The sequence below is a fragment of the Euprymna scolopes genome, chromosome 30 (genome assembly GCF_053919585.1).
Source record: "Euprymna scolopes isolate OS-2025 chromosome 30, ASM5391958v1, whole genome shotgun sequence".
Taxonomy (NCBI): domain Eukaryota; kingdom Metazoa; phylum Mollusca; class Cephalopoda; order Sepiida; family Sepiolidae; genus Euprymna; species Euprymna scolopes.
The window spans coordinates 77,172,907-77,199,455 of record NC_136511.1 but is presented as its reverse complement, the minus strand read 5'-3'; the positions used below and the strand labels follow the sequence as shown (position 1 = coordinate 77,199,455).

The 26,549-nt window shown below is 33.9% G+C and overlaps 1 protein-coding gene across 1 annotated transcript in view; it reads left to right on the top strand.

Moving 5' to 3' along the window:
- Positions 1-26,549, top strand: part of LOC145254849 (chloride channel protein C-like) — a 199,642-nt gene that overhangs the window by 158,212 nt on the left and 14,881 nt on the right. The window contains exons 9-13 of the mRNA XM_080113697.1: positions 1,544-1,735; positions 6,619-6,707; positions 8,125-8,255; positions 9,818-9,989; positions 19,026-19,206. Of these exons, the coding sequence (XP_079969823.1) occupies positions 1,544-1,735; positions 6,619-6,707; positions 8,125-8,255; positions 9,818-9,989; positions 19,026-19,206 (765 nt within the window). The remainder of the gene's footprint in view (positions 1-1,543; positions 1,736-6,618; positions 6,708-8,124; positions 8,256-9,817; positions 9,990-19,025; positions 19,207-26,549) is intronic.

The window sequence follows — 26,549 nt, the reverse complement described above, 5'->3', positions numbered from 1 at the left end:
TAATGGCGTAATAAAAATTTATTTAACTTCAAAGGAGGCCTCAAGTTTTGACAAGCTTCTGGGCTTGACCATTACTCCTGATCTTCAATGGAACACGTATATCAAATCTGTTGCCAAGGCCGCTGGAAAAATGGTGGGATCTTTCTATCGATCCAGTAGATATCTCACTGCTGATGCTATTCTCTATCTATATAAGAGCCAGGTACGTCCAAGGATGGAATACTGTTGCCACATCTGGGCAGGAGCTGCTAGAAAGGACTTGTCCTGCCTTGATAGAGTTCAAAATAGACTTCGTAGCCTCGTAGGAGATGTCCTTTTCTCCTCCTTACAACCTCTATCTCACAGAAGAGATGTTGCGAGTTTGTCTCTGATGTATCGTTATTTTCATGGAAAGTGTTCAACTGAGCTTCAATCTATGGTCCCCCCTCGCCAAACTTTCACAAGAAACACTCGTCTAGCTGTAAACACTATCAATAATTTCCCCCACTCTTTATCTGTGCCTAAACCTAAACATAGATTCCATGAACAAAGCTTCTTTCTTAGAACTGCACGCCTGTGGAATTGTCTTCCGTTTTCCTGCTTTCCGGCTGACTACAATATGGTTGTGTTCAAGTCTAAGGTAAATAAGTTCTTGATGAGCCGTTCCATATAAGTTATTAAATTTACCAAATTTTCATTACTAATGATTACTATATTGACCAACTTCTACTGTACACTCTTTAACCCTTATCCTTGAGTGGCCTCTGGGCCTTGATAATGTGGTGATGCCTTTGTAAAAAAAAAAAAAAAAAAAATTCTCATCTCTTTTTTTTCTTTGTTTCGTATTTCGCTCGATATATGGTATCATGTTATACATGCCACAAACCGATTGACATTAAGACCAAGTAAGATATGTTATTATATAAACATAGTTTTAAAACTGTAAACTCATAATTATTGTAATAATAAAAATTAAAAAAGACGAAAAAACTCTTCATTTTTACTTTGGTTACCAATGCGCTTATATCTTTGAGGCAACCTTCTGTCTAAAGTGACAATGCATCGTTCTGTATCTAGTCTGGTGCACTGCAGCATCTGCTGTGGCTATAAAGTTGGAGCTAGAGTTGCTTCTCTGGAAGGAGACACAGGTTTACTCAGTTGGCAGGGTCCCCTTCCCAGAAGATACATACAGTGCCTAACCTTTGCAAATGGTCACCCATATAATACTGGCCAGGCTCAACATTGCTTAACTTTGGTGACCTGGTGAGAACCCATGTATCAACGTCATTGTGCCATACAATATAATTTTATATGTTAGATTAATGTTTCATTTTTCACTGTTAAATTGTATTTACAAAGATGGAAATAAACTGAGTAATTTTTAGAATAAACTTTAGCTAAGTACATATTATATTGCCAATAACATGGCACAACAATAACAAATGAAATTTTGATCAGAAATAGTCTGATTTGTCATTTAGAGATGGAAATCGAGTGTGAATATTTTTTGTGTCTCCCCCCCCCCTTTTTATCAGAATTTTTTTCACGTTTTATCTTTTTTCAGATTGCTTATGGGATCAATGTTAACATTTTAATGTTTATTCCAACGCTGATCATTGGTGCGATTGGAGGCATCATGGGAGCCCTTTTCACATTCCTCTCACTGAAGATGGCGCGGGCCCGCAAGCGACTTCTCAACAAAATGAAAAAACGATTTGCAAAATTTATTAAATGTTTAGAACCAGTTTTATTAATGGTAAGTTTTGTTTTTAATTTAGTAATTGAGATCATCCGAATTGTACGGCACTAAGCGCTACTTAAAAAAAAAAAAAAATAATCAGAAAACGGGTTTAAAGTTTTGACACTTTTTAACCTGTGTATCTCCGGAATTAATAGATATCCATTTGTAGTTTGTTTTAAAATGAAGTGGAACACTTAATCCATCACATCATAAATAAAATAGATAAAATATTGATTTTACTCATTTTCAAATTAATTGTTCCAAAATTGATTGCCTGTTAGTTTTTAAATTTGTATTGTTTTTATTTTAATGATTTTAATAAATATCTAATTAACATTTTAAAGTAATTGAAAAAAAAAAAGTGGTATTCATTTTATTTGTTTTAATAATTTCGACAATATGTTCATTTTAATAATGATGATATGAGGAGCGTGCAATAAGTAATGCCCCTGACCCACTTCCAGGTGTCTGATCTAGCTGAAATTTTGCATGTGCAATGATTTATATCTTTACGGGTTATGTGGTAAATTATAGCTCTGAACTAATTGTGGTTTCTGTTTTACAGGTGTTTGAACTGAGTCAGGTGTGAAATGGAGCCTGTTGAATGTCGAACAGTGATCAGGTTTTGTATTTGAAAGGACGCACACCACAGGAGACTTGATGAAATGAAAGAAACTTATGGTGATAATGCCCCATCATATGACCATGTAAAATGCTGGCATTGTAAATTCAAACATGGCCGGAAGTCTGTAGAAACAGCTCCCAGACCTGGTCCCCCCCTCCTTCTGCCATTGATGAGGCATCTATCCATCAAGTTGAGTCTGCCATTTTGGAAGATCGGCACATTACTATTCGCCAAATAGCCCAAGATGTCAAGATTAGTACAGGGTCTGTGGAAACTATCATTCATGACCATTTGCATATGCATAAGGTGTCTGCCAGATGGATTCCCAGGTTGCTCACACCATTCCAGAAGCGAGAACGTGTTGAGTGCTCGAGGATGAATTTGGAGATGTGCCAAGAAGATGAGTCAAAGTTCTTCAAAAGACTGATTACACAGGATGAAATCTGGGTCCATCACTATGATCCAGAGACCAAAGCCCAGTGAATGCAGTGGAAGCACTTGGACTCACCACCTTCAAAGAAGGCAAGGGTGCAGCCCTCCGCTTGCAAGGTCATGCTCACAGTCTTCTGGGACCAGGACGGAGTAGTGATGACAGATTTCCTGGCAAAGGTAACCACAATTATAGGAGACTATTATGCTTCACTTTTGAGGAAATTAAGGGAAGCTATCAAAATCAAGAGGCGGGGCAAGATCAGCAAAGGTACCCTCCTCCTACAGGACAACACTCCAGACCACAACTCGCATGTTGCCAGATCAGAAGCACAGGCGTGTGGTTATGAAATACTTCCCCATCCTCCCTACTCTCCTGACCTTGCACCCTCTAACTTTCACCTCTTCCCAGCCATGAAGTTGTTTTTGAAAGGAAAGCGTTTCCCAGATGATGCAGCCTTGATTTCTAAAGTCATGTCGTGGTTGGAGGACCAACGTGGGGGTTTTCTACAAAAACGGTCTCCAGAGCTGCATCAAATGATGAGAGAAATGCATAACTCTGGGTGATTCCTATGTAGAGAAAGACTAATAACTGTGCCAAGTTTCGTTGCTCTACTGCCATGGGAAGTGGGTCAGGGGCATTACTTATTGCACGCCCCTCGTAGTTGTGAGAACGGTGACAATGAAATGCGTTATTATTTGTAAACATAGCAATACAGTTAAAGAAACACGATAAAGTTTTACTGCACTTACATTGCTTCTTTGTCAATCTGCACTGATGTTGCTGTCAACATAATCCATAAATGTGTTGCAGTCATCCAAATCATCAGATTCTTCACGGACAGCTGCAATTGCTTGCTAGGTTTGGTTTTCTTCCATGTTTGATGAAGAGCTTTTTGTTCATCTAGAACACAGGAGATAAGAGGCATGTGCAGAGGGTACAAAGGTGAGCAAAGCTTCTACATCAGCCAGTTTGTCTTTTTCCAGGGACATAGAGATAAAAGCCGCCTTCATAAACATTGGATTTTTCCATGTTGTCAGATACATTCTATATCTCCGACCTATGTTCTGTGTAGAGGAGAGTTTGAGGAACATGGTGGTATACATAACTCGTTTCCCTTATATAAGGTACTTGATACTGTATGATTCGGGGGACCTCAATTGTGTAAATGACTGACTGGGAGGTGGCTGTAATCAAGAGGATGCAGACATAATCTAATTGCTAGGATATGCCAAGTTCAGATTCAGTCACTTCCATAGTGCTATATTTACTCTAGATATCCAATTCTAAAGATAATCACGAAAACCATTACCAACAATAGAATCTGGCTGGTTACAAATTCTATCATGTTGATCCGTACAAATTTAACTTTTCTTGCTGTAAACTTATGGTTGAAAGTTTATAGACTTGCTCATTGTTAGGGCTATAGAACTGCGATCAAGGGGTCTAACTTCTTTTCTATATCAGGCAGAGTTATCTCTCCCCTTTTATCTCCGTTATGCGAGTTCTCTTTAAGGTGAAACTGTTTTTTTTTTTTTTTTTTTTTTACACAGGCATCACCACGTTATCAAGGCCAAAAGGCCACTCAAGGATAAGGGTTAAAGAGTGTACAATAGAAATTGGACAATATAGTAATCATTAGTTTAAGTGTAAGTGAAGTTGTCCAGGGAAAAAGAGTAGCACCCTCCCCTACATCTGTGTAGTAGCCAATGGAAAGGTATTTGCCTTCATGTTACCTTTAACTATGGTCAATTCTTTCATTTTTTTTTAATCATTTTTATTGTTGTGGTATTTTTATCTGGTTTTACTGCATAAACTGAATCTAGGAAATGTTTTGTGTCTGATGGTATGCATTATTGGTTTGATGTAGAAGCCACTTGATGCGTGATAATTATGGCTATGACAGCAATATTCTTTTCAATGTTTTGACTCTCGAGTATATATCCAAGACAGACATAGTTAATCAACCGAGAACCACATCACTCTATATAAAAGCATACAAGATATCAACAGATACACACTTGACAGTTAAAGCAATGATAAGAATATGCTGTTGTCCTAGCCCTAGTGACGATTATAGTCTGTGGTGCAAGGCATTTGTTTACCTCCCAAACTGTCATGACAAACTTCCTCTTTTTTTTTTTTTTTTTTTTTTTTTTTTTTTTAAGGGCGATAACTCTCTCTTCATTCCAAGGGAAATAACTATTCTAATGGTTTTGTATTGCTGCAATGCTTGTTTCTCTATTGTTTTTATTTTTATTTTTTTGTTTGTTTATTACCAAGTAATCTTGGTAAAAGTAGTTAATAAGACTTTTGGTCTACCTTGAACACTTGTTTTTGTTTCGGCCTGTTATGCATTGTACAGGAGTTTTTAACTTAAATTTTTATTTTGCACATTGTCACATTCTCCGCCCCCCCCCCCCACACCTCCTCCGCTTGCCTTTTTGTTTTTACTTTTAATTAATTTCTTGTAAGAAAATATTTACATTTTTAGAAAGTGGCGACACCATGCTTGGTTAAAACAAAGAGGCAGCCTTTGAAATGTTTTGTAGTGATAGTTTGACCTGACGTTTTGAGTACAAACAGTTCTAGTCTGGTAGTTTTAATACATATGTAAATAAATTTGTAGAAGAAAAAAAGTGACAGTAGTTGGTGAACCCGCTCACATTGTTTCAGAAAAAAAATGTCTGTATTAGACTTTTTTCTTTTGAACAAATGATTGCTTATCAAGGTCTATAGGCCATTCGAGGATAAGTTATTGTTTGCCAAGAGTACAGTGAAACACAAGGATTGGTAACAATATTTTAGACTGGCTAGAAATTAGCTTATTTTAGATGATGAAAAAGGATTTGTTAACATTGGACTTAAATGATTATAGTCATCTGAGAAACAGCTCCTTAGTATTGTGTTCCACAGACAGATAGGCTTTGGAAAGAAACTTTGCTCATGGAAATTACGTTTAGTTTTTAAGTATACAAAAGGGAAAAAGAGAAAATATTCCAAATAGATTATTGCTGAGATACGAACAATCTTGATAGTACAGCAAGTTTTAATAGCAAAACAAATTTAAATTGAGCCTCGATAAAATTTTTTTATAATAGATCAACAGAGACCGACTTTACTTTATATATTAGATTGTTCTATTATCATTTATTGTAATAGATGATAATTATATTTAGACCTTATCCTTTGACATTTTTTAATAACAAAGAGGAGATGCTTTTAGATAGTGGTTGAAGCTGCTGAGGTATAATAATGGTTCTGATTAATCCATCAAGGTCACAAAAGAAGTGGGCATTTTGAAATCAATAGCAGTTAATGTTGGTGGTTTAGCAAAGATACTGTTGGGATTTCGGTATCAAGAACACTTTAGATAAAAGTAATTGATAAGTTCCTAGGATTTGATGAAATTATTCTGGGATAGCAAATTTTAAATGAATGCCTTGTACTTTTGGGACAGCAAATTTGAATAGAATGTCTTTTAATTTTGTGACAGTAAATTTGAACAGAATGTCTTGTAATACTGGGATAACAAATTTGAACAGAATGTCTTGTAATTTTTGGACAGCAAATTTGAGCAAATTTTGTAGATATTTTGGGAACTCTAAAGGTTGAGATTTTCTCAAATGTTTTTACCCATCTAATTTCTTATTCTTTGCTTATGTTATAAATTTCATAACGTTTTTATGTCAAATAACTTACGGATCAGTTCAGCAATTTAGATATAAATAATTTTTATTTTTGATGGATATAAAAATTTTCAATTACCGAAATGTGAAATGCGTATCTTAAAACCATGTTAACCATGGTAACATCGTATTGTTTTGTTTTTTTTCTTTTCAGATAGTTATGACCAGTGTTTGTCTTTTTGCACCGTCCCTCTTTTCTTGCACCCAATTTACCTGTGCAGATGGGACACCAGGTAACATAAAGTGGGTATCACTCTCATCCTGTGTTTATTTCTATTTGCATTAATTTTCATTTATAATCATTTCATCCCAGAAGCATTTATTTTTTTAAATTAGACTTTTCTAGTTATCAAGATCCTATTCTCTCTTTTATATTTATATATATACTAGCAGTTCAGTCTGGCTTTGCTCAGGCCCTTTATGTGAATATGTATGTGCATGTGTGTGTGTGTATATATATATATATATATATATATATATTAAAAAGTTTGACTTGTGTCCAGGTAACCTACATCTAAAATTTTAAATGTTTAGACCCCAAATTGGAGGAGGAATTTAGTAGAGTCCGTAAAGGTCAACACTTTCAATTGTAGCTTTTGCCAGCCAAATTTTCGCCCAAAAACTGATTAAAAAGCTTGCTGCATGTCTGAATATATTTTATGTAAAATTTCAAATGCTTAGACCCAAAATTGGCTGAATAGTTTGCTAGAGACTGCAAAGGTAAAATCTTTTAAACTTTGACCTCTTGGCAACCAAATTTTAGGCCAAAAACAGATTAAAAAGCTTGCCCTATGTCTGAATACACTTTATGTAAAATTTCAAGTGTTTAGACCCAAAATTGACAGAGTAGTTTGGTAGAGTTTTCAAAGATCAATTCATTGAACTTTGACCCCTTGACAGCCAGATTTTTAGCTGAAAACCGATTAAAAAGATTTTCCCAAATCTCAAAACCCCTTATGTCAAATCTTAAGACTGAAAACTGAGTAGTTTGGTAGGGAAATGTACACACACACATTTTCACTTTTATAGATATATATAGTAAATCTTTAACAATGAAAAGTTTATCAATATAAAACCTCAACACTATTAAAAGGAGCAAACAATAATATTAAATGAAAGCGGAGGAAAAAAGTTATATATAACTTAATTATATCATCAGGACTATAAGGAAAAGTTAAGGAGAAAATTAAGAAAAAACCTAAACTTTTTCTTATTTTTCTGATGATATAATTAAGTTATATATAACTAACTTATATATGAGAGGGCTTCGTTCCAGGCTTATGGCAATGCAGTATATGGAAACGGTCTGTCATAAAATAAATAACGATGATAATATTGAAGGAAATTCAATTTTGACTTGCACATTTATTTCTGAACATAGCGTATCACATAAGATAATACTTGGGTTTCTAAATAATAATATAATTTTAGCACGGTAAGATGGATACACAAGTACAGAAAAAAAAATATTCCCCCTTCAAAGTTTTCATGATGTTCATATATGATCGCCTAAAAACAGAATATCATCTTGTGAGAGGTGAGGACTGATTTAGCCATCTACAAATTTAACAGAGTTTTTTTTTTTGTTGGATTCCTTTTTACTGTAAGATTTCTTCTACTTGTTCATTTCTTTAGTTTTTTTTTGTTTTTTTTTTTCCAGATATGGTTGTAAAAATGATAGCCGCACAGATATTCATGTTGAGGAGTCAGTAACGCGTTACAGTTGTTCATGGGGTCAAACGTGGATGTCGTCCAACTATTCATTTGAAACAAATGACACGTACAATGAAGGTAAGGACTGATTTTTGTATTTATTTTTTGTGTTATATATATATATATATATATATACTATATATGGTCATGTCATTGTTGGTCCCCTGACAAAGAAGGGATTGTGGATCCCTCAAAGGAGGGAGTGGACCTACTAATTCACTCCCATTCATTTGTTTGCACTTTTCTCAATGACCATGCCTTGAACTTTGTTGAAATTTTGCAGAAACATTAGTCATGGCAAAGTAAATTTTTGCCAGAACAGATTTTCTAGCATAACTACATAAGATAGTGGCTATTAGCCTAGATGCATTTAATTTGTATCTGGCATGTTTTTTTTTTTTTTTTTTTTTTTTTTTTTTTTTTTGCAACCCTACAATACTTTGGTCCAGAGGGGAATTTCTGCAGTCATTTTATTATATAGGATATATATATATATATATATATATATATATAGGAAATAGTATTCTGATGAGATAGATGAAAATGGAGCAAACCCAGTTATATGTCCATCAATGTTTCATTTTTATTGTAAGACTTTTTCAGGATGAATAAATTGAAGAAAATAAATATCGGTACAATATTTATTGTAAAATGTTTGACTTTGATCTATTTCAAAACGAAAAAAGTTGTTGAAAATTCAAAAAAAAATTATAGTGTTGTGAAGACAGTAAGTTTTTTTTTTTTTTAACGTCATAAAGTCATTAATATATTTTTAAAAGATATGATGAAATTTATATTCTTTTTGGAACAAATATGGCCATTATAATTCAAATGTGGATGTGTAACTGATATATCTATAATATAAAGCTGAACGTCTGTGTGTATGTCTGGTCACGAATAGGCTCCTATATGGTTGACTATTATAAAAAACTGATCACATATAATGATAGATGTATCGACACAGGAATGGGTATGTTTAATCTGGCATAATGATGATTCATTAAAATTGTGGGGTCTGCGTACGCGCCTGGTCCACAAAGTATAGAAATAAAAATTTTTAAAAAAACGTTTACAAGTGTTTTTGATATAGATGTACATAATAATACTTTGATAAGTATGTTTTAACTTAAATAGGGATGGTATAATAAAATTGTGAGGTCTGGCCTCCACAGAATGGAAATAGGTACAAACTTTAATACTTTTCATATCTATCTGCGTAAGTATACTTTGATAATTATGTTTCAGTTTGAAGAAATATGGTATAATAAAATTATGGGGTGTTTGTTCGCGCCTGACCTCCATAGAATGGAAATATGTCACAAAGTTTAACAAGGTTTTTTAATATAGATTCACAGAATATTGTGATAAGTGTTTCAGGGTGAACAGGTATGATATAATAAATTATGGGGTTTATCTATTTTATTTTTACTTTCATCATATTTTGCTTTTTGATACCCCCAAATTCGAAGCTGTCTTTTTACAACCCTTCCTTTTCATAACCTATCATACTTTCATAAATCAGAGTCCATTTTCTGTAGGCTGTTTTTGAACCCAGTCAACGACGGGTACTTTTGCTAGTATATAACAAGCTAAATTCATTCGTTCCAACTTTATATCTTTCTCTCATTTGTATTTTTCAGTTGCAACCCTTTTATTTTGGACAGGGGAAGACGCGGTGAAACATTTATTTTCTCGAGAGACACCTCTCCAGTTTGGATATGCCTCGCTCTGTTCAGTTCTTCCTTTTTATTTTCTTATGGTCTGTTGGGCGTCGGGAACTGCAGTTTCTGCTGGAATTCTTGTACCAATGCTGTAAGGCATTTGGACATTTTTTTTTTTTTTTTTTCTTATTGCTTGATTGTCAGGGCTTTTATTAAACTTCAAAAATATAAAATAACAATTTAAGAGAATTCTTCAACAAAATTAAGTTTGTCAAACTAATAAAACTTTACTCAAATAACAATGATACACTAGCGGGACTTGTAGAAATTCCACAGGGGACTCATTCATATGTAATATATTGACATTGGCATTCTGTAGATGTTCAGTGTAAATGGAGACGCTCTGATATATTTTTTTTTTTTCGTTAAACCTGCAAAAGTATTTATCTAAGCTAGCATGAATGCCGGCAAAGCCTGCTCGTAAAATATGCTTAAATGTGATATTTTAATCCTTGCAGATTTCGTATATATTATTATAGAGTTAATATTCTACTGATTTTTATTTATATATATATAAATATAAAAGCAAAAATGTATGTATGTATGTATGTATGTTCGCTTTTTGTGTATGTCTGTAAAAGGCTTTTTTTGCTGGACTTCTTGGTCGGCTCATTCCTTCTTAAAACTTTTTATATCACGTCTAAATCATAATATCTGAGTTACGAACGGGGGTCGCCTGTCTATTTAATTTGCCCGACTTTCACGCGTTATTTTTTCCAGATTTTTAGAGCGTCCCGTGTATCTTTCGCTTTTCAGTATAAAACCAGCGAAAGCTAGCAAGGTCAAACATCATGCAACTTAAGGTTCTCACACCTGTTAATTTCATTTTATAAACGTTAAATTAAGAGGTTTTTCATTCATTCCATTTCGTTTCCATCTCCACGTCAAAGGTTCGGGGTTCAAGCCTACTTTCCTACTAAAACTTTTTTTTTTCTTTTACACCTCCAAACACCCGGCTAACGTTTTTTTTTTTTTTAAATGGTTGTTTTTATCCCCCCCCCCCCGAACACACACACACACCTACAAACACCCGGACCACATCGGTTATCTCCCGCTAGTATATTATAAATTTGCGATTTCAAAAGAAAAAAGTATATCCATGACTTGGGTGCATCAGCTTGAATCAAAACCGAAATAAAAACTTATGAAACAAATATATGTGTGGGTATGTGTGTGTGTGTATATATATATATATATATATATATATATATATGTATAAAAACTCGAGTTTGTTCAGCCATAATCAAAATCGAAACTAAAACTTATTAAGAATTCTTGGTAAAATTATTTCTGACAAGAAATAGACGAACATAATAAAATAGCCTGGATGTAAACAACCATGCTATCGTATTAATATATAGATTATTTGTGTTTGCCCTCTTTCTCTCACTAAAAATTGTTCAGTCAACCTTGATTTTTATTCCATTTAGTTTTTGTCTAATATTGGCATCAAAAGTGTGTTAAAACTCTATTTCATCACTCTTCCACATATTTATCATTTTTTTTTTTTGTTTTTTTTTATAAAAAAATACTTCAACTTTCCTCCTTGTACCATTTGTGATTAATCACATAGAATTCTGCCTTTTAGATTGCTTCAGAACATCTTGTATGAACAGAATGTCTTTGGATTTTTACATTTGGATTCTTTACTTTTACCAACATTTTGGATTTTACCGTCTTTGAATTTTCCACTCGTTATTGATTTGAACATCCATTCACGTAAAATTATTTTTCATTTTTTTTCTCAACTCCATCTGTTTTTCACGGTTTTTCATTTTTATGCTAGTATGATCTACTTCATACTTGCGGTTTCATTAAATGCAAGCAAAATCTTATTCTGCATTTTACTAACTCCTCTCCTTTGATGAGAAGGAAAGTGTTTCTTTCAAAACTATACAGATTTTGTTTTTTGCATTAGTCATCACTTATCAAGGCCAGGAGGCTACTTGAGGATGATGGTTAAAGAGTGTACAGTAGTCATTGGGACAATATCGTGGTAATCGTTAGTCGTGTAAATTTGGTAAATTGGATTCCATAAGTGGACGGCTTATCAAGAATTTGTTTACGTTGGACGTGATGACCAAATTGTAGTCAGCTGGAAAGCAAGCAAACGAAAGAGTTCCACAGGCATGCAGTTCTAAGAACGAAGCTTTGTTCATGGAATCTACAGTAAATTTAGGCACAGATAAATGATGGGGGAAATTATTGATGGTTTCAGCTAGACTAGTGTTTTTTGTGAAAGTTTGGCGAGGGAGGGACCATAGATTGGAGCTCAGATGAGCACTTGCCATGAAAATAACAATAAAACAGAGACAAGCTTGCACCATCTCTTCTATGGGAAAGAGGCTGCAGGGAAAAGAAAAATCTATTTTGAACTCTGTTAAAGCAAAATAAGGTCTTCCTAGCAATTAGATAAGTTATTATTTTATTTATTAAATAAGTTATTCATAGCAGCTCCTGCCTAGATGTGACAACAATACGCCTGACTCTTATATAGGTAGAAAATTGCATCAGCAGTGAGGTATTTACTTGAGCGGTAGAACAATCCAACCATTTTTCCAGTGACCTTGGCAACAGATTTGATGTACGTGTTCCATTTCAGATCACGAGTAAAGGTCAAGCCCAGAAGCTTATCAAAACTTGGAGCCTCACCAAAACTAGACCCATTCATTTCAATTGATACCAGACGGGGATCAGAGCATTGATGATGTAAAGATAGAAGCTTGGTTTTAGATATATTAAAAGTAACCAGCCACCTCTTTCCTCATTGTACCACCTGCTCAAAATCAGGGGAGAGAGAATCAGAGAACTTGGTCATTTACGGCCTTTGATGTGTTGCTATAGATGGTGGTGTTGTCAGTATAAATTTCTGTGATCTTAGGATGTGATTTGAAGATCATTGATGTAGATCAGGAAGAGAGTTGGGCCCAGGATGAACCCCTGAGGGACTCCAGCATTAATACTGTGAGCTTTTGATTTCTGCTCATCAACCACTATTATGAACCTATCAGAGACAAATGATTTAATCATTGAGAAGACATTTCCAGCTATACCGTAGCTTGAAATCTTGTTAAGTAGATCTTTATATGTCAAAAGCAATTGCCCTAGAAAGGAAGCCTCCATCGAGAGACTCACTAGTCCTATGAGATATAACCATTAGCACATCTGCTTTAGATCTAGCAGAACAGAAACTATATTGCATATCACTAAGAAGGTTATTTTTGCTGAGGTGGTTGACTACTTCTCTATTCCAGCAACTTACTCATGATGCACAGAAGACTTATTGGTCTGTACTGAGAGGGAAAAGACCGATCACCTGAATTCTTAAATACAGGGCAAACTGATGAGATTTTCCAGGGTGTTGGCAAGCAATTCTCCTTAAGACAATGCTTAAAAAGCTTTGTAAGTATGGAAGCTAGGTCTGGTTGAAGTTTTTTTCAGCACTATAATTGGAATGCTGTCAGAGCCAGTTGCTTTACTTGAATCAAGGTTTTTGATTAGCTTGGCAACATCATGCACAGATATTTATATGTCACATAATGTGTTTTTTGATGCAGGAGGAAATACAGGGCGATTGATGGTCTTGCACAGTTCATTTTATTTGTACTTCCATTCCGAAAAATGTTTTTAATTCTTGCTAAAGTGATTTTCACATTTTATTAAATTCTTGTACTTGTGTGTGTATATATACACACACACACACATATATATATATATATATTTAATACACACACACAGAGGATAATCTAAACTAATGAATTTTGGAATATATATTCTAGTCAACATGGTGAGTAACATGGACACACTATTGATGTAAACTTTTAAGGGGTTGCATGTCTATAAATAGAACAAATTCCTAAACTAATGAACTGATCATTTATGAATTTTGGAACACAGCTACTAGGAGTAAGCTTGTGTAATAAAAAATATTACTACTACTACTACTACTACTACTACTACTACTAAGGATAATATAGAAATAAAGCGATTATTTTTAGTTATGCAAAAAAGAATATCTTAAGACATATGCTGGGGTATCTACTACCCGTCCAAAAAAGAGTCTCCAATCTAATAGCTTCCGCATTGTCCATCAAGCTCACTATTGCAATGCCGTTGCATTCTTGTCCTTGTTTTACAAATAATTTAATAGAATAGGTGCACCTCTGGCAGTAAGTAATATATTCCACACCAAAGACAATAGGCAATGACCTGGAAAGGAGAGCCTCTTAGGACTATCCAGAACCACACCTCAACCCAAACTTTAACAAAAATTACTCGTCTAGCTATAATGACTATCAACAGATTTTTCCCCCCAATCTTTATCTGTGCCTAAATCTAAACACAAATTCCATGAACAAAGATTTTTCCTAGAACTGCTTGCTTTTGGAATTCTGTTTCACTGCTCTACTTTTGAGCTTACTATAATATGGTTGTCTTCAAGTCCAATATAAACAAGTTCTTGAGCCACCCTCTAAATAATCTATTTCCACTCCATTTCTATTACTAACTATTAACTATTTTTTTCCTTTTTTAGAATTTTTTTTTTTACCTTTTTTTTCTTTTTTTTTTATTTCTTTTTTGGTTTCTTTTTTTTTATTTCTTTTTTTAATTTCTTTTTTTAAAAAATTTTTTTTTTGGTTTCTTTTTTGGGGGGGGGATTTCTTTTTTTTTTTTGGTTTCTTTTTTTGGTTTCTTTTTTTTGTTTCTTTTTTTTTAATTTCTTTTTTTGGTTTCTTTTTTGATTTCTTTTTTTTCCTCTTTTGATTTCTTTTTTTTCCCCTCCTTTGGGTTTTTTTGTCCTTTTTTGTTTTTTTTTTGTCCTTTTTTTGGTTTCTTTTTTTTTTTCCTTTTTTTGGTTTCTTTTTTTTTTCCTTTTTTTGGTTTCTTTTTTTTTTCCTTTTTTTGGTTTCTTTTTTTTTTTCCTTTTTTTGGTTTCTTTTTTTTTCCTTTTTTTGGTTTCTTTTTTTTTCCTTTTTTTGGTTTCTTTTTTTTTTCCTTTTTTTGGTTTCTTTTTTTTTTTTTTTCCTTTTTTTGGTTTCTTTTTTTTTTTTTTCCTTTTTTTGGTTTCTTTTTTTTTTTTTCCTTTTTTTTTTTTTTTTCCTTTTTTTTTTTTTTTTTTTTTTTTTCCTTTTGTTTTTTTTTTTTTCCTTTTTTTGGTTTCTTTTTTTTTTGGTTTCTTTTTTTACCTTTTTTTTGGTTTCTTTTTTTACCTTTTTTTTGGTTTCTTTTTTCACCTTTTTTTTTTTTTTGGTTTCGTTTTATTTTTTTACCTTTTTTTTGGTTTCGTTTTTTCCTTTTTCTTTTTTTCCTTTTTTTTTTTTTTTTTTTTTTGAGGAGGGGTGAATAAAAGTAAAAAAAAAAAAAAAAAAAAAAAAGGAAAACAAATAATAAAAAATGGTTGTGATCTAACAGCTCCCAGATATGTCTTGTTATACTACAAAGATTTGCAAGGGTAAACTACTCACCACTAAGAACCCTCCCCCTCACACACACACAGAAAAGAAAAAAAAATACAAGAATCTCCTCAACAAGATCAAATACCTATTTGAGCCAGGGATGCAGTGATACTTCTCAGACAAGTTGAAAATATGTCTGGATCAATTGCATAATGTGTGGAACAGATGGCTATACTACAGTCCGTATGATGCCCCATACATTACAACAATTAAGTCCCCACAAACTGTGATTGTCTTTGAATGTATTTAAAACGAATGTACACATATCCAACACAATGAAATTGATTAAGACCATGCTCAACTGAGCATCATACACAAATGAGTTAAGTAGACATTTACTTCTCTCTCACCACAAGGTCAGAAGGTAGAGAAAACCAAATCAATGCCTCTAAAGTGCGCTTTTAAAAATTGCCTGGGCAGCTTCATCAGCAGGAGCGCATCAGGCAGTACACAATATATTCCACCCAAAAGACTGGAGGCAATGAACTAGGAGGGTGGACCTCCGAGGACTATCCAGAACCATACCTTAGCCTGACAAATGCAAGGGCATTCCCTACTCAAAAATGGTCAAGACTGTCAGACTGATTGTCAAGGACATGTCCTCAACTGGTGTGAATATAAGCTAATCAGGCAAAGTTAAGTTGGCCATGTTATGTACAATAAAGAAAATATATTTTTGAGCATTAGTGGTGAATAGTTTACCCTTTCATATTTTGTGTGTTCAAGCTAATCTTGGGAATATACAAAAATACACTTAAAACAGAAGTACACATTTTGATTTTATATCATCTCAATCAGGTTTTGATAAAGAAAAATAATCACTAAAAATAAGTGAACAACCCTGTAAATTTAGAAATTATCTTTTTTAATCAAAATATACATTTTTATATCTATTTTCAAGAATTATGTTCGACCAAAATAGAAACTTTCTTTTTTCATTTCAAATCAATTTTTTGTTTTATGCAGAAGTTTTATTTAATTCATTGAAATGAATAGGAAAATTAAACTTGATTTGTATAATTTAAAGCATATAATACATTCAACAGTAAAAACAAAAATTATTGAATTAAATGAGATTGGTTTGATAGAATTACTAGGGAAAAATATCAAATCATCTGTTCGTTTTATTTATATATATATATATATTAAAACTGTAAGTTGAACTTTACAATCAAAATTTGTTGTTCGACTGAATACTCCAAAAAACAATTTACAAAGTCCTTATACTGCGGAGTTTACACGAATGCTATTTTTATTATTTTTCTCATCAGAGGACATAAAGAAATCAGGAAATTATATTTGTAGCAATGCTAGAATTTGCTAGTTAAGGCATTAAGTGAAACTGTAATTTATTGTAGTTATAAAAAAGAAATGAAAAGATATTGGATATGTAAAAAACTAATATAAAAACAAACCGCACATAATATTTCAGCTTGAATGAAACTGCACTCAAGTTGATCCAAAATGCAAACTAGTTCTTTAGATAGAATGTATTCCAAGATAAATCCAACATGACGATGCATATAATCTGATTGGAAAGTTTTTTAAAATCCGATTGGAAAGTTTACAAAACAGCTGAAATAATGAAAATTGTTTTTTTTCGGGGCAGTGCAGTGGTCCAAAGAAAAGTCTGTCCCTAGTCAAATGGGATCTAATAGTAAGAAGAGAGAAATCCAAAATGAGAACCTTTATCCTCGGCTTATATATATATATATATAGTCATCCACATGCAGTACTGTTTTGTTGTATCATAACTCATCAGCACCTTACCCTAGATAGTTGGCAGTTCTAACCTCTGGCCTATGAGATCGGTGCTCGCAAATGACCTCAACAAATGTCCATTTAAATAAACATTTGCCCATCACTTTTACAGTGCTCGAGCTGCTTGTTTATTTACAAAGAAATGGTGAGCCTTACTTTATAGCCAATGAAGTAGCATTTGAGGTAAATTTACGACTCTTCCCAAGAGGGGGACTTAAAATATATAGTCATCCACATACAGTAGTTTCGTTGTAGACTAGCACCTCTCCCTAGCCAGAGATTGAACCTATAACCATTGTGTTGATAGTCGGCAGTTTAACCTTTGGCCGACGGAATCGGTGCTCGCAAATGACTTCATCAAATGTCCATTAAATAAACATTCGCCCATAGCTTTTACAGTGCTCGAATATATATATATATATAAACTAAAATTTGCTGATTTTTATTTTTTCATTTTTCCCTATTTTCTTTTTCTTCACTTTCTTTTTCTTCACTCTTTCTTTTTCTTCACTCGTTCTTTTTCTTCACTCGTTCTTTTTCTTCACTCTTCCTTTTCTTCACTCTTCTTTTTCTTCACTCGTTCTTTTTCTTCACTCGTTCTTTTTCTTCACTCTTTCTTTTTCTTCACTCGTTCTTTTTCTTCACTCGTTCTTTTTCTTCACTCGTTCTTTTTCTTCACTCGTTCTTTTTCTTCACTCGTTCTTTTTCTTCACTCTTTCTTTTTCTTCACTCTTTCTTTTTCTTCACTCTTTCTTTTTCTTCACTCTTTCTTTTTCTTCACTCTTTCTTTTTCTTCACTCTTTCTTTTTCTTCACTCGTTCTTTTTCTTCACTCGTTCTTTTTCTTCACTCGTTCTTTTTCTTCACTCGTTCTTTTTCTTCACTCGTTCTTTTTCTTCACTCGTTCTTTTTCTTCACTCTTTTTTTCTTCACTCTTTTTTTCTTCACTCTTTTTTTCTTCACTCTTTTTTTCTTCACTCGTTCTTTTTCTTCACTCGTTCTTTTTCTTCACTCGTTCTTTTTCTTCGCTCTTTCTTTTTCTTCGCTCTTTCTTTTTCTTCGCTCGTTCTTTTTCTTCGCTCGTTCTTTTTCTTCGCTCGTTCTTTTTCTTCGCTCGTTCTTTTTCTTCGCTCGTTCTTTTTCTTCGCTCGTTCTTTTTCTTCGCTCGTTCTTTTTCTTCGCTCGTTCTTTTTCTTCGCTCGTTCTTTTTCTTCGCTCTTTCTTTTTCTTCGCTCTTTCTTTTTCTTCGCTCTTTCTTTTTCTTCGCTCTTTCTTTTTCTTCGCTCTTTCTTTTTCTTCGCTCTTTCTTTTTCTTCGCTCTTTCTTTTTCTTCGCTCTTTCTTTTTCTTCGCTCTTTCTTTTTCTTCGCTCTTTCTTTTTCTTCGCTCTTTCTTTTTCTTCGCTCTTTCTTTTTCTTCGCTCTTTCTTTTTCTTCGCTCTTTCTTTTTCTTCGCTCTTTTTCTTCGCTCTTTTTCTTCGCTCTTTTTCTTCGCTCTTTTTCTTCGCTCTTTTTCTTCGCTCTTTTTCTTCTTTCTTTTTCTTCTTTCTTTTTCTTCTTTCTTTTTCTTCTTTCTTTTTCTTTCTTTCTTTTTCTTCACTCTTTCTTTTTCATTTTTAAAAAATTTTTTTTTACTATTTTGTTTTTTTGCTTTCATTTTTTTAATAGTTTTTTTCCCCCCTTTATTTTTCTACTTTTTTCTATTTTTTATACCAAGGAAATTTGTATTCACCAAAGACAATCAATAAAAAGGATTGGAAGTTGTTAAAAATAAACTTAATGAGAATGTACAGTTTTAAAATGGAAGGAGGGTGTAATTAAAACTCATCTAGTTTCTTATCCATGGCTCCTCCCCTCACTTTACTTGGTAAATTAAACAGATTCACTTAATTTTTCTTTTGTCCCCACTACAGTTTCATTGGTGGTTTATATGGTCGGACAATCGGACGTATGTTAGTCTCTATTTTGATGGCCTCCCAAAGTACAGATGCTGGGTATTGGAGCTGGATGGACCCTGGGGCTTTTGCCTTGATTGGGGCTGCTTCTTTCTTTGGCGGAGTCACCCGTCTCACCAAAGCTGTGACTGTGATAATGGTAAGTATCCGTCAATCTCAAATTAGAAATGATTTACCAAATTTGTAATTGTTACCTTGCTGCTATCTTACCATCAGACCATAACCAAACAGATTAATGAATGCACATTTCTGGTAAAAGGAAATGTTTACAAATTTGGTTGTATCCTCTTTGTTCAAATCTGCGAATGTCAAATAGGACAGAAAAAGTTGTGCTTTGCCAGTGTTCACATACACTATTTATCTACATATATTATTAAAATATTCAGGTAATATAGAATTAATTGCATCAATATTTTAATTATATATATACTAGCATGCTGCCCGGCATTGCCTGGTTGTAAAATACATTTAAATATGATATTTTAATTCATGGAGATTTCGTATTTGTTATTATAGAGCCAATTCTCTATTGATTATTATATTGCACCCAATATATAGTAGTGACTTCCAAAAAGTGTTAATAAGAAATATGACTTGGGTGCTATCAACTAGAATCGAAACCAAAACATTTAGCTACCAGATAAGTGTTGTATTTAAACACTTATGTATTAGTTACGACATTGAATTCAACGATTCTTTACGGTAAAACCATGCAAATGTCTTATCTAGATTTAAATGTAATATATATATATATATATATATATATATGATGATTGCAACGTCTTGTCAGACGAGTGCCACTCCCTCAGACATTTAAAATTCATGAGCCCAAATGCCTGAGAGAGTATCTATACAAAGATGATGTTACAGAGTCTTAGCTTTGTACGACAGCTAAGTCTCTCTCTCGGTTCAAAATGTTGAGATCCAGCAACAAGCAAGAGCAAGATAGCCAGCAACAAATTAAACTGCAGACCAGCTTAATGCGGGTACTGGTCTTCCGCTTTATGGTTTTTTTAAATCGGAGATTTGCTTCTCCTAGAAAGGTTGCCTTCACCACGGCTTACGGGAGCCCTCTCCACCCCAATACACATATACACACACACAAATATACACGGTGCTAGTTGGCCGTTGACCCAGAAAAAGAGTTCATTCGCCCTTTGGAGATATATATATATATATATACATACATACATACAGGATGGCAGCAAACTCGTTCTCGAGTATTGCCATTACTTAATACATTTCTGGCTCAAATGAAGCAGATGAGTGCCACTAGCAGCACGTGCCGGACGGTCACTTCTATGAACCTTCTACAGTCCTGCACATCTGCTGATGACTGGGTCCAAGCTGTGGTGCCCTGAACACCTGCCAGTCCAGACCTTGGATGTTCCAGAGCCTTTATTTCCATTGACGCCCATATCTGCAACAGTCCTCATTGAGTGTCCGTTTGCCGTTTTAGGCTACAGCCAGCCTTTTTGTTATCGAGATACACACTGATGGTAAAATGTGTATTCCATTACATATCAAGTAATGACTGTGCTTGAAGCTTTTTATAGTGAGGAAAGACTTTGCACCAAGACAATCCCATTCTCTGAACAATTGCCATATTGAACCAAAAAGAAGAGAAAGTCAACATAATTGGATGCAGCAGTCGTCACAGGTTTTATATCAGGGTTTTCCTTCTAGAGAGGTTTCTTTCACCATGGCTTACGGAGCCCTCTCCACCAATCATGCCATTTGATCCATGATTTGGACTTAGGTTACTGGGCACCAGAGCATATTCCAACATGTTAGTGAGTCATGTATGCCGCAGCTTACAGGGCCTAAGCTCCTCTGGAGGTTTCTGTCAGGGTTACCTCACTCTTAGTCTTTGGTTAAAAGAACCTTGGCCCACAAGTGCAGGACACTCACCGTTCATCAGAGCCCCGTCTGTGTGGCAGTGGTCATGACGTGCACGTGGGGTTGATTTGTCTGGGAGAAGCACAGTATGACGCTAAGACATCTGTGTACTTTTAACACACGTCCACACCAGACCTTGACCACTATATATATATATATATATATATATATATATATATATATACACACACACACCAGACAGTTGGATTCGCACACATACACCCATATATATATATATATATATATATATAGATGTGTGTGTGTGTGTGTGTGTGTGTGTGGAAGAGTATAAGAAGGCTGTAGCAATGCAAGGAACCAGGTGTTGAAATGATGTGATGACAACAAGGAAGAAACGAAAGAGGGTTTTGTAGAGCTTATTTTTTTATATCTTCATATATGCATTTATTTTTCAGATGAATCATAGATTAAAAACAGTAAAATAGATTATTTGAGATAACCAAGATGGTAGAAGTGTTTGATAATTGGAGAATACACTCTCTTTTTCAAAAAGAAAGGGACCGACCCAAGAATTATTGAAAATAAAAAAAAAGAAAAAAAAAGAAATGGAAAATATCATAGAACTGGAAATCAATAGTTGGTGGAGTTGTTGTGCAGAAATAGGACATCTTTTAAATTAGTTTTCTATTCCAATCATTGTGTTATTTGTACATACTGATGTGTAATATTACTTTACCCAATAATATTACCAATATATCGTCATATTCACTATTTTTTTTATTTTCATTTCCTTCCATTTGTTAATTTATTATCTAGTTTAATTTTAGCAAATCAGAAACCATACATCACATTTTCACTTTCGGTTACCTGCATTGCTATATCCTTATATTTTTTCACATTTGTTTATCAGCAATGCTTCAAGCAAACTACCTTTCCCTCTTATATGTATACAAGATTCAAGCAAATAAGCAAGGACGATCCACAGAGTTTTATAATTATTAAGAATCTCATCTTGAGAAGGCCTAAAGTTTTGACAAGCTTCTGGGCTTGACCTTTACCCCTGATCTTAAATGGAACAGGTACACAAAGTCTGTTGCCAAGGCCGCTGGAAAAATGTTGGGATCCTACTATCGATCCAGTAGATATCTCACTGCTGATGCAATTCTCTATTTATATAAGAGCCAGGTACGTCAAAGGATGGAATACTGTTGCCACATCTGGGCAGAAGCTGCTAGAAAGGATTTGTCCTGCCTTGATGGAGTTCAAAATAGACTTCATACCTTCGTAGGAAATATTCTTTTCTCTTCCCTGCAACCTCTATCTCACAGAAGAGATGTTGCGAGTTTGTCTCTGATGTATCGTTATTTTCATGGAAAGTGTTCAAAAACAAGAAACACTCGTCTAGCTGAAAACACTATCAATAATTCCCTCCACTCGTTATCTGTGCCTAAACCTAAACGTAGATTCCATGAACAAAGCTTCTTAGAACTGCACGCCTGTTGAATTGTCTTCCATTTTCCTGCTTTTCAGCTGACTACAATATGTTGAAGGAGAAATAAGTCTAATGTAAGCAAGTTCTTGATGAGCCGTTCCGCTTGTTAACAAATTTACCGAATTTCCATTACTAATGATTACTATATTATCCAATTTCTACTGTACACTCTTTAACCCTTATCCTCGCGTGGCCTCTTGGCATTGATAACTGGCGATGCCTATGTGGAAAAAAAAAAAAAGATTAGTAATAAATTGACGTTAAAAAAATAAATTTTTAAGAAGACAAATCTATCAGGATATAAAAGCTCTATATTGTTAAGAGGAGCAAATTATAGAATAAAAAGAATAAGGAGTAAAGTTACGTGGGAACTTGCTTACATTGTCTGGTCAATAAAGATTAATAAACAAAGAAATAAGGAAAGAAACCTCTTTAGGCCATTGTGTTTTGAAGCTAATCAGAAAAAAAAAAGCTGGCATTATATAAAAGCTAAACTAAATGAACAACACCAACTTTAAAAAACATTTAGATAATAAATGAAAAAGTTAGGGGACAGGGGATGACATAATGGAGAAAATAAAAGCATTAAAAGAGAATTTAAAAAAATAGAAAGAGTAAGGAAATAAACAGGAACAAAAAATGAGTAACTAGAAAAAAAAAATATATAATAAATAGAAGATAAGCAGATATATGTAAGGAAATACGTTTGTCTGTTCGCACTTTTCTCAATATTGAAATATATTTTCGTTTTGTCGTGAGTATGTACATCATACAGATATTTCTTTATATTTTTTTTTTAATATAGAGTAACTTTTGGATAAGTGTAACACTAAAGAGAGGCCACATCAGACCTGTAGGGTTGATGTGACGTTTCTTTTGGTTAAAAGTAATTTTTTGTTCCCGGACGATGATCGGGTTGAAGGAATAAAAATTATTATTAATTTTTTTTTGTGAATAAATTCTGAGCTAAGTCTGTTGTTGAGATGGCGGCAGCAAAAGTGCCTTTGTAGCAAGAGGTTAAATCACATTCTAGACTTCAAAAGCGAAAAAGAATGCATAAAATATTTTAGCCAAAATACACAGGCGTTTGATCTACAAGGGCCGAAATCATGGTTGTACAGGAGCCGGAGGGGTGGGGATTTCACACCCGCAATTGGCAAAACTATGAGCCAAGTTGACCTGTGAGTTTGACAATTGAAAAGTCGGGTTGTTTTTGATCTGAGAGAAACACACGCAGTGACTCGGCATTGTGTTTAGAACAAAGAATAGGAAAAAAATGAATTGTCCGAAATTTCAAAACAATAATATAACGTATCGAGAATTGTCATTTGGTGAATCAGGTCGAACGAAAATTGAAGTTATGAAATACTTTTGCTCGGATGGGAAAATGCGTTGTCCGATAAGTTCAAAGCGACAAATGCATTCTTGGTCTTTTGACGTAAACAAAATGTCTGATATAATAGAATGGCCGACAACCAGAACTTAATTCAAAGATAAACTAAAATTCCTTTGAATTATCAAAGCGAAAAATGAGATCAATAGATAATTTTAAAACAAATAAAATCGCGTCATTTGCTTTAAGTCAAAGGAAAAATAATTTTCCTGGATATGGAAAAATTCCATTAGTAAGCCAGGGAGGAGTTAATTAATACAACGTGTAAGTTGGGCATTAATTAAAGGAGGAGTCAGTCCAATTTTGGAAATGGACCAATGAAAAAGGACCCTGTCGAAGTATAATCAACCAATGAGAAAAGGCCCCGTCGAATTATAATCAAGCAATTTGATTGGTCGATGACGAACATGGGTGTCGTCATCATTCCATAATTGTATTATAAAAGAAATGAAAAATCAGAGATTAAGTCAGAACAGGAGTAAGAGAAGAGTAAGAAGAAGAGAGAGTCCGGAATCAGAGTCAAAGAGAGCTAAGTCTCGGCAGAATCACCTCTCCTCTCTCTCCCCCTCGCTTGTTGCCTGATAACTCAACGCTTGTAACGTGTCGATCACTTAACGAGAATTACGCAAAGTCCGCGATACCGACCAGGTATTTCAACAACAGAAGCTCAGTTGTAGAACTAACTGCTTGCTTGAATTAAGTGTCAACTATATGTATATGCTGTAAATACTTCTTTTATGAATTTCCGAAATATATATTATATTAACCAACCTCCGGAGTTTTGTTGCTGATGTGCGTTGATCCCTATATGTGGATATTTCTTTATTTGCCATTTGTGACACCGTATCCGTCAACGAACACCCAGAATAACTAGACGATCCACGGAGAACAGGCCTTGAGGACCGAGCATCCGAGAAGAATCCCCAACGCCTTAACGAAGAACTCACTGGGTGACGCGACGTACTAACGGTTGGCAGACCTGGTTGCCCAGTTGACATATCATAACCGACCAGGGTGCAGATCATAACTGGGCTGCGATCAGAGGTTCAAGGGCGTGTAAGACAACGTTGTAAAGGTCACATAAGAACAAATTTTGCCCTATTAACAAATTATGTTTCTGTCTGCTTTTACATTGCCAAACTGATTTTTTTTTTTTTTTTGATTTACTATTAAAAGAAAAATCTGCCTTCCCGTCTCCTATGCTATGAATCCTATTACAATGATTCAATGTGTTAGCTCTTGAAATGAATTGTGCTTCTGTTTCATTTGTGTATGTTTTTTTTTTTCAAAAGGTGATGGGATTTTTCTCAATGTTTCGATCAGTTTAATCTAATAATTGTTTTCATTATAATTAATTTTTATTTACTACAAGACCTCTTGGGTGCCTGGCATTGCCTGGGTGTTTATAAGTGTGTTGAGCAAAAAAACCCAAAAAAAAACGTGGTACTAGGCAGGCAGGCTCAAACCCGTGATGCAAAGGCGGAAAAGAAAGTGAAAGAAAATCTGACATCTTACCGCTACTCCATGACACGACCGGAAGTCTAAAGCGTTCAAATTTAATGTAGTCAATCAAAAACAAAAGATGACTCGCAGGAATAGCATTGCTTTGAAACCTCTCACGAAAGCAAATTAGTTTAATATGGGTGGAAAACCAGCTTCCCCAAAATGGCAGCATCCAAATAAATAGTAATTGTCTTTATATGAAGGGTTTCCTTTACATTGACCAAGGACCAATTAAAGAACAGATACTACCTGGCCTGAAAGCCAGGCAGTTGCGTTCGAATAGTTTTGCTTTATTTATACGAAAAAGACAAACAAACACTGGAGACAATGGCACAGTGGGAATTTTGTTTAACTCGATCAAAAAAAGATAGCAACAATGTCCGTTTGTGAATGCGAGATATTATGATCCGGGAAGTATTGAAAACTTTTCACAGAATCTAACCGATGTGAGAAGCCTGATGCAAAAAGCCTTTCATACACAAACGCTCGCGCCTAATTTGTTCTTTATATATTAGATTACATTTGTAAGAATTTTTAATTGTATACTGTGAATTTTTAATTGTATACTGTGAATTTTTAATTGTATACTGTGAATTTTACTTCTAAACCAATAGCATACAAAACCAAATTTTCTCATTTCCAACAAACTTTGAATGAACATAATTTGGTGACTAATTGTGTTACCAAAATAATTTTGGGTTCTAGTGCATTCTTTGAACCAGATGTAATTCGGTGTTTGATCGGCTTTCCCCGGAACATGATGTCAACATCCGGATTATGCCAAGTGTCACTGATGAAATCATAACAACGCTATGTAAAAATTGTGAAATGTAGAAACATGAAAAAAAAAAAAAGAAAGAAAAAACCTACTGTAATTTTGAATTTTTATGTACTGTGTGAAGAAAAAGGTATAAGTGCTTTTTTTTTTTTTTTTTTGTAAAATAATTTTAAGCAAGTGTTTTCAAGAAAAGGTTCAAAGGAACATTTTTTTTTTTTTTTAACAAGTTTGTTTAAAAATGATATTTGAATATTTTTTTTAAGAAGGAAAATTGGGAAAGAACTTTGTTTTCAAGTATTTTTTTTATTTTTATAAAGGAAAATTAGAACAATTTTTTTTTTTTTTTAAGTCCCACTTGCTTTTTAGGGGTACTAAGGTTAGGGTCCTTTTTTTCCAAGTATTTTCTGGTAACAAAGTAAAAACAAAAGTGGATAGGTTAGTTTTTTTTTTTGTCTTTTT